The sequence below is a fragment of the Apis laboriosa genome, unplaced genomic scaffold (assembly GCF_014066325.1).
Source record: "Apis laboriosa isolate Shangri-la unplaced genomic scaffold, ASM1406632v1 scaffold18_cov149, whole genome shotgun sequence".
NCBI classification, from domain to species: Eukaryota; Metazoa; Arthropoda; class Insecta; order Hymenoptera; family Apidae; genus Apis; species Apis laboriosa.
The window spans coordinates 49,484-59,044 of record NW_025222233.1 but is presented as its reverse complement, the minus strand read 5'-3'; the positions used below and the strand labels follow the sequence as shown (position 1 = coordinate 59,044).

At 32.7% G+C, this 9,561-nt stretch overlaps 1 protein-coding gene across 2 annotated transcripts in view; it reads right to left on the bottom strand.

Annotated features, from left to right (window-relative positions):
* Positions 1-9,561, bottom strand: part of LOC122711806 (homeobox protein dve-1) — a 55,525-nt gene that overhangs the window by 6,306 nt on the left and 39,658 nt on the right. For both annotated transcript variants that reach the window (XM_043930874.1, XM_043930875.1), the window contains exons 3-4: positions 3,884-4,026; positions 2,535-2,837 (exon numbers count right to left, since the gene is read on the bottom strand). In XM_043930874.1, coding sequence (XP_043786809.1) covers positions 2,535-2,837; positions 3,884-4,026 — 446 coding nt within the window. The remainder of the gene's footprint in view (positions 1-2,534; positions 2,838-3,883; positions 4,027-9,561) is intronic.

The window sequence follows — 9,561 nt, the reverse complement described above, 5'->3', positions numbered from 1 at the left end:
TTTTTTTTTTTTTTTTTTTTTTTGACTAGAAGAATAAGATCAATTAGGAATCTTTTTTTCTCATCGTATGAATGTATTTTATTGTCCATCGCGCGCGTGTTTGTTGACTGTTCAATCAACCCAGACTGTTTTCATGAAAAAGGAGACAAGTTGCAGGTATCGTGATGGTGGCTCGAAATTAATCATGAATTCTCGCGTAAGTGGAAATTGTATTTGAATCGCGTGTGCCCAGTTTTATTTATTTGCTTGGAAATTTGTTAAGAATTTTTTTCTCTGCGTATAGATTCTGTCATAAGGAGAAGGGAATTGTTTAATTGAATTGCGTGTGCCTAATTTTGAGAAAAATGAAGCGGATCAAAATTATCAATCAAGTATTTTTTTCAAAAAAGAAGCATTTATTTTCTTGGAAATTAATTAACAATTTTTTTCTGCGTATGAATTTTTGCATAAATGGAAATTATATTTAAATTGCGTGTGTCCAATTTCGAGAAAAATTAAACAGGTCATTAAACTAATCGAGATTTAATCAATCAAGAATATTTTTTTAAAAAAAGGACTTACTTGGAAACTTAATAAAATTATATATTATATAAGTGAAAATTGTATTTGTGAAACAGTGTTTGAATTTCGTATGTTCAATTTTGAGAAAAATTAAGCGGAAGAAAAATCAAAAGTAAATCAATCAAGATTATTTATTTTCTTCAAAAAAAGAAGCCCTTATTTTCTTGGAAATTAATTAACAATTTTTTCTCGCGTAAATGGAAATTATATTCAAATTGCGTGTATCCAATTTCGAGAAAAATTAAAACTAATCAATCAACTATTTTTTTTTTTTTTCAGAAAAAGAGGACTCACTTGGAAATTAATTAACACTTTTTCCTCGCGTACGTAATCAACGTTCCCTTAAATAAAAATTAATTTCTTTCTTCTTCCTCGATCTTCTTCACGAATCCTTCGAGAATAACCACGTTTTACTCTCCTTTTTTAAAACAGGACCACGATTGACAAAACCTCGGATTGATGAAATCAAGTTTAATTAACCGAAAGTGTTTTCGATGGTTGAAAGCTGAGGATTTGGAGGAAAATAGTGGGTGGTTCGGTTCCGGAAGCCGGGAAAACATTTATTTAAAACGCGGATCAACGTCGGATCGGATCGGATCCAGTAGAGGGGGGAGGAGAGGAGTCGAGAGAGAGAAAGAGAGAGAGAGAGAAAGAGAATCTCCCCTGTAGAGATTACTACTCCACTAGTCCTGCCAAGAAGAAGGAGGCAAGAAGGGTACACAAGTCGGAGGGAGGGACTTCTTAATGAGATTAACCAACCCGACGACAACCACTCTACGGTTAGATTTACATTTTATACATTTTTTAAGCGGTCTTACATCCCCCATCCCCCACTTCCTTCTTAACCAAACCGAACCATCTCTCTTTCCTCCACGAGAGAGAGAAAGAGAGAGAGAGAGAAGTTTGAAGATTTCCAAAGAAAGGAGAAGAAAGAGGAGAGGAAAGAGAATGTCAAAAAATCTAATGAAGAAAAGGAGAGATCAATCCAAGAGCCAAGAAAAAGAAAATATTTCTATATTTCTAGAAAAAGAAGAAGAGGATCTCTAAGGAAGCAAAATTTTTAAGAAATAGATTAGAATAAACAGGAAGGAAAGAATCGAGAGAGAGAGAGAGAGAGAGAGAGAGAGAGAGAGAGAGAGAGAGAGAGAGAGAGAAGTTCAATCCAAATTCAAGCCAAGAAAAAGAAAATATTTCTAGATTTCTAGAAAGAGAAGAAGAGGATCCATCCCTAAGGAAGCAAAATTTCCTAAAAAATAGGTTAGAATAAACAGGAAGGAAGAAGTAGAGAGAGAGAGAGAGAGAGAGAGAGAGAGAAAGAGAAAAGTTTGAAGATTTTCAAAGAAAGGAGAAGAAAAAGGAGAGGAAAGAGAATGTCAAAAAATCTAATGAAGAAAAAGAGAAATCAATTGCCAAGAAAAAGAAAATATTTCTATATTTCTAGAAAGAGAAGAAGAGGATCCATCCCTAAGGAAGCAAAATTTCCGAAGAAATAGGTTAGAATAAACAGGAAGGAAGGAGTAAAGAGAGAGAGAGAGAGAGAGAAGTTTGAATTTCCAAAGAAAGGAGAAGAAAGAGGAGAGGAAAGAGAATGTCAAAAAATGTAATGAAGAAAAGGAAAAATCAATTGCCAAGAAAAAGAAAATATTTCTATATTTCTAGAAAGAGCAGAAGAAGATCCATCCCTAAAGAAGCAAAATTTCCTAAGAAATAGGTTAGAATAAACAGGAAGGAAGGAAAGAGAGAGATGTTCAATCGCCAAGAAAAAAGAAAATATTTCTAGATTTCTAAAAGAGAATCCATCTCTAAGGAAGCAAAATTTCCTAAGAAAAGAAGAATTTCCTAAAAAAAGGATGGAATAAACAGGAAGGAAAGAATCGAGAGAGAGAGAGAGAGAGAGAGAGAGAGAGAGAGAGAGAGAGAGAGAGAGAGAGACGGTCACGGTGTGTTTTGTAGATAATTGGAAAGCGGCTCACCTCGTCGAGGGGACAACCGGCCGAGACGAGAAGCGCGTGGCTGTGTAGCAACAAGAGTCTCAACAATTTGTTCCTGACCTCGGCGGCGGGACTCGGGGGCGGTGGCCTCGACCTGTACACTTGGATCTTGAGCGTTGCGACCGACGTCAACTCGGCCAATATGTCGCCCACCGTCAACAGCGGGCCGTCCGCGACTTTCTCCATCGGCAGAGGTTTCCAGTTCCTTATCACGATACTGCCCCTCGCGCTTGGTATCAAGTCGCTCGAGTATCCAAGCCGCACCAGAGCCTCCCCCACCAGATCCTGATGGCGTGATTGTATAGAGAATTGTAGAGAATTATTTTTATCACTCTAAGTTAAGCAAGGTTCTAAGAAAGTTTTGAAATTTTATTTATATGTCCTGATGGCAGTTATAGAATTATTTTCACTTTAAGTTAAGCAAGGATCTAAAGAAGTTTTATTTGTTTTGTTTGTTTTTTTATCCTAGTGGCTTGATTATAGAATTATAGAATTATTTTTAATTCTAAGTTAAGGAAGCTTCTAAGAAAGTTTTGAAATTTTGTTTGTTTGTCCTGGTAGCAATTATAGAATTATAGAATTATTTTTATCACTCTAAGTTAAGCAAGGTTCTAAGAAAGTTTTGTTTATTTTTTATCCTAGTAGTTATAGAATTATAAAATTATTTTTAATTATCACTCTAAGTTAAGGAAGCTTCTCAGGAAGTTTTGAAATTTTGTTTGTTTGTCCTGGTAGCAATTATAGAATTATAGAATTATTTTTATCACTTTAAGTTAAGCAAGGTTCTAAGGAAGTTTTGAAATTTTATTTATTTGTCCTGATGGCAATTATAGAATTATTTTTATCACTTTAAGTTGAGCAAGGATCTAAGCAAGTTTTATTTGTTTTTTATCCTGGTGGTTATAGAATTATAAAATTATTTTTAATTATCACTCTAAGTTAAGGAAGCTTCTAAGGAAGTTTTGAAATTTTGTTTGTTTGTCCTGATGGCAATTATAGAATTATTTTTATCACTCTAAGTTAAGCAAAATTCTAAGAAAGTTTTGTTTGTTTTTTATCCTGATGGTTATAGAATTATAAAATTATTTTTAATTTTAAAATCATTCTTAAGTTAAGCAAAGTTCTAAGGAAGTTTTATTCGTTTCTATTGTTTATCCTAATGACAATTATAGAATTATAGAATTATTTTTATCACTCTAAGTTAAGCATAGTTCTAAGGAAGTTTTGAAATTTTGTTTATTCATCCTGGTGGCAATTGTAGAATTACTTTTATCACTCTAACTTAATAAAGTTTCCAAATTTTCGTTCATTTGTTTGTTTTTTTTTTTTACCTGGAAAGGCATAGCCACTGGAATGATGACGTACGAGTCGGTCTCCACCTGAGGCCTACGCCAATTCTCACGAGAGTTGCTCACGTGCGTCTCGACGATATTGTGTATGGTCTCGACCACGCAGTGGACCGGAAGATTTTTCCCTGGAACAAAGAACAGGAGGAGGAATAATTATCAATCATTTTCCCTCTTCAATGATTCTTCAATTTATTCTCCATCTTATTTATTCATTTAATTATTTTTCTCTTTCTCTCATACGAGTCTATTATCGATTAAACTGATAATTTTTTTTTTTTTTTTCCTTACTCTCATTTCGCGGAAGTTGGAAAACACTGTGCTCCAGTGGAATACAATCGAGCCGGTTCCCCGACAATACTGTCGGGGCCGACAATGGGTACGTATCACGGTATCAGGATTTGAATTCGACGAGGGTCCAGATGATTCGTGGAACGCTGAAGATCGCCTGGAAGAGAGAAGTCTCTAACTCTCGTGCTAAGCATATGCAGATCCACTCGTCTATCCCGAGACAATAAGAGCCCGGGTGATGGCACAATAGCTGCGATCCTTGTGTAACCCTGACTTAAGTCCCCGAGTCTATCCCACTTCAGGTCGTAATCCCAGACTTTCTACGAAACCGAGAACGGAAATGGAGAACGAGGAGGAGGAGGGGATGATGCGAAAGAAGGAGAAGGAGAAAGGGAAAGGAAATTTCGGGATCGCGGAAATTTCGAATCCCCGAGAAGGGGAACAGCAAGAGTGGAGAAATGGATGATGATGCTTGTTAATCGAGAAACGATCCAAAGATTGAAAGCGCGAAAAAACGAGACGATACGCCGAATGCTAGTCATCCCGGAAGAAGTGCATCTCGTGTCGAAACTTTTTATCGTTTTGTTTAGCTCTGTTAACCAGCTAGGAAATGGAAGAATGATTGTTCGAGATTGTTCTATATTTAGCTTGATAGTTTTAGTTTTGTGGAATGATGTAAATTATGATGTGCGAGGATATTCTTGTAGAGAGAGAGAGAGAGAGAGAGATAGAGAGAGAAATTGGAAATTGAGATATTTGATGTGGATATTTAACAGGAGATTCAGTATTCTTTGGTATTCTGTGGTATTTGATATTTTTACATTCTATGGTTTCTTTTTTTTTTTTTTTATAGGCAATATTTTTTGGCAATAGTATTTTAGAGTGACGATTTCTTTGATTGTATTCTACTGATATTTTACATTTTTACATTTATTGGTACATTCTGTTTTTTTATAGATAATATTTTTTGACAATAGTTTTAATACAATTTTATCATATATATTAGTTGCAATATTTTTTGGTAACAGGGGCATTTTTTTGATATTCTATGATATTTTATAGTACATTCTGTAGTTTTTTTTGGTTTTATTATGGCTTTTTTATAGTGACAATATTTTTTGGCAATAGTATTTTATAGTGACGATTCTTTGGTTGTATTCTACTGATATTTTATAGTACATTCTGTAGTTTTTTTATAGGTAATATTTTTTGACAATAGTTGTAATAGCATTTTATCATAATTGCAATATTTTTTGATAACAGGAGCATTTTTTTGATATTCTATGATATTTTATAGTATTTTATAGTATTTATAGTATTTTTATATTTATATTAGTATATTTTATAGTATGGTTTTTTTATAATGACAATATTTTTTGGCAATAGTATTTTAGAGTAACGATTCTTTGGTTGTATTCTACTGATATTTTATAGTATATTCTGTAGTTTTTTTATAGGTAATATTTTTTGATAATAGTTATAGTAGAATTTTATCATAGTTGCAATATTTTTTGATAACAGGGGCATTTTTTTGATATTCTATGATATTTTATAGTACATAGTATGGTTTTTTTATAATGACAATATTTTTTGGCAATAGTATTTTATAGTGACGATTCTTTGGTTGTATTTTATTGATATTTTATAGTACATTATGTAGTTTTATATACATTATAGTTTTATATATAGTACATTATGTAGTTTTTATAGTACATTATTTTATGTAGTTTTTTTATAGATACAATTTTATCATATATATTAGTTACAATATTTTTTGGTAACAGGGGCATTTTTATGGTGGTATTCTATGATATTTTAATACATAATATGATTTTTTTATAGTGCCAATATTTTTTGGTAATAGTATTTTATAATGGTGAGTTCTTTGGTATTCTATGATATTTTATAGTTATAGCACCATATACTATGGTTTTTTATAATATTTTTTGATGATAATATTTTATAATTCTTTGGTTGTATCCTACAGATATTTTATAGTATATTCTGTAGTTTTTATAGATAATATTTTTTTTTGGCAATAGTATTTTATAATACCGATTTTTTGGTATTCTATAGTATACTGATATTTTATAGTTATAATACTATATATAATACTATTTACTATGATTTTATAATGACTATATTTTATATAGTATTTTATAATGCCAATTCTTTGATGGTTTTTTCTATGATATTTTATAGTACATGGTATGGTTTTCTTCTAATGGCAATACTTTTTGATAACAGTATTTTATAGTGCCGATTTTTTGATATGTTATAGTACACAGTATACTTTTTTTCTAGCAATATTTTTTGATAACAGTATTTTATAATGATGATTTTCTTTGACGATATTCTATAGATCAATAACTATTTTATAGTGATGGTATTCTTTAATATTTTCAATATTTTTTGACGACGATATTAGCTATAGTAACGGTATTCTTTTAATAATGACAATCCATTTGTCTCGTAATAGCACTCTCTATAATATTTTCTATCCTATTCTCTATTCTAACACTATTCCAAGATAACGTACAAATACACTTCCATTCCTCTCAATCTTACAATCTCGTTTCCCGTACTCTCCCTCTGATTCTTCGCATTAATAATAACCATTAATTACAAACCAAACGATCATTTCATTCTTAAAAATGAAACGACGAACGTATAAGAAACGAGGAACGGAGGGGGGCAGGGAAGAAGGCGACATATTCGGATCCCCGGTTGATAAGACGACATATTACGAAAGAGGAGGCGGACCAGATTACAGATTCGCACGAAGGAGGGTTTGCTAATAAACAGACCGCATAATACGGTCTGTCCGTGGTCAAATCTGCGGAGTTGGAAGCCTACCTTAAACCAGCTGATCCCCGTACAGAGACGTGTACGTCCGGGACGAGGGCACCTTAATGAAAACTATACGTCCCTGGATTAAGGTGGCCACTGGCCAGCAGCCTCCCCCTCCCCTCTCCTGTCTACGCGACCTGTCTTATGCAACCCAGACCCCTATGGCCACCGTATTAGATAGGAAGTTTAGGCCATTAATACCTAATATCGTGCCCACCGTACCCAGAGTAAATCCTTTGTTGGCCATCTTACCGACAGACTTAGCACCTTAGCATCGGCCATCATTGATATATATATATATATATATATATAAAAGGTATCGCGGTATATGTCCGGTTTATGATTTAATATCGAGTAAGTCGATCAACGTTGGGAGCGGGGTTGGGAGAGTTGTCGGATATACGTGAAAATTTGTCTGGTAATTTCGAAATTTCTTTTTCTATTCGGTGCAGTTTGTAATTCGTGTGTAAAAGTTTTCGAAAGATTTTGGAAGGAGGAAATCGAGTTATATAGGATATATAGATATATATATATATATATGTCGNTTATATATATATATATATAATAGGTATATATAGATATAGATGTCGATTTATTATTATATAGGAATTATTATTCGTTGGAAGGTGATTGAAAGATTGAACTCGATTGTCGAAATGATCGATATTTCGTGTAATGGTTTTATAAAGTTTTCGAAAGATCGTTGGAAATCGATTAATTTTGGAATTATTGTTAGAAAATGATCGAAAACGAGGATGAATTTAAAGAAATGATCGATATTTCGTGTAATGGTACAAAATTTTCGAAAGATCGTCGGAAATCGATTAATTTTGGAATTATTATTAAAATGATCGAAAACGAGGATGAATTTAAAGAAATAATGAATTTAAAGAAAAAAAAGAAAAAATTTAAAGAATTTAAAGAAATGATCGATATTTCGTGTAATGGTACAAAATTTTCGAAAGATCGTCGGAAATCGATTAATTTTGGAATTATTATTAAAATGATCGAAAACGAGGATGAATTTAAAGAAATTCGATATTCCATGCGGTAATGATACAAAGTTTTCGAAAGATCGTGAGAAATAAATTAATTTTGGAATTATTATTCGTTAAAAAATAATCGAAATTAAATAAGAAATGATCGAAAACGAGAATGAATTTCGAGAAAAGATTCCGTATTCCATGTGATAAACAAATTTTTCGAAAGAAATTAATTAATTTTGGAATTATTATTAATTGGAAAATGAACTCGAAATTAAACAAGAAATGATCGAAAACAAGGATTTAGAGAAAAAATCGATATTCCATGCGATAAACAAATTTTTCGAAAAAAATCAATTTTGGAATTATTATTCGTTAAAAAATGATCGAAATTTAACTCGAAATGATCGAGAACGAGAATGAATTTAGAGAAAAGATCGATATTCCATGTAATAAACAAATTTTTCGAAAGAAATCAATTAATATGGAATTATTATTCATTCGAAAATGAACTCGAAATTTAACTCGAAATAATCGAAAATGAATTTAGAGAAAAGATCGATATTTCATGTGATAAACAAATTTTTCGAAAGAAATCAATTAATTTTGGAATTATTATTCGTTAAAAAATGATCGAAATTTAACTCGAAATGATCGAAAATGAATTTACAGAAAAGATCGATATTCCATGCGATAAACAAATTTTTCGAAAGAAATCAATTAATTTTGGAATTATTATTAGTTTTTAAAACGAACTCGGTATTAAACTCGAGAACGAGAATGAATTTAGAGAAACGCTCGATATAAATCCCGCGTAATATAAATGGTGGAAAAATTTTCGAAAGATCGATTGAGAAATCGATCATCGTCTTTTTTGGTTCCTTAACCTAAAAAAATAAATTATTATTCGTTCGTAAAAAATCGATCGAGCACGGGAACGAATTAACAGAAACGGTCCAGATACTTCGCGGGATAAAAAGTTTTCGATTCGCGTGCGAAAAGAAACGCGTTTTGATAAAGGAAGAGGGAGGAGGAGGAGGAGGAGGAGGAGGAAGAGGGGAGAGAAAAAGTGTCAACCGCAACTCATCCGCAAAATCTTTAATCTCTGCAGCCGCAAAGACATTTCTCATTTCTGGTGCAGACCCCTATCGGGCTTCCGGTTATCTCCCCGTTCACACTGCGAAGGAAACACGACGGAAGCGTCAGGCCGGCTCGTCTTTGACAGTTCTCGCCACGAGATAAGATTCATCCCAAAGACAACCCCTTGAAGAAGAAGATACAAACACTTTTCCCCCCCTCTCTCTCTCTCTCTCTCTCTCTCTCTCTCTCTCTCTCTTTTCCTTCCAGATTTTCGATAGATTTTCGTTTCGCTCGTTTTCGAAATATTAAGAATGTTGTTCGATTTATTGTTATTATTATTATTAATATTTTTATCCGAAATTAATCGCACGATTTTCGAAATTTTCGCGAACGAAAATTCGAGGGACTAGCTCTCTTTTATTTTATTTTCTCTCTCTCTCTCTCTCTCTCTCTCTCTCT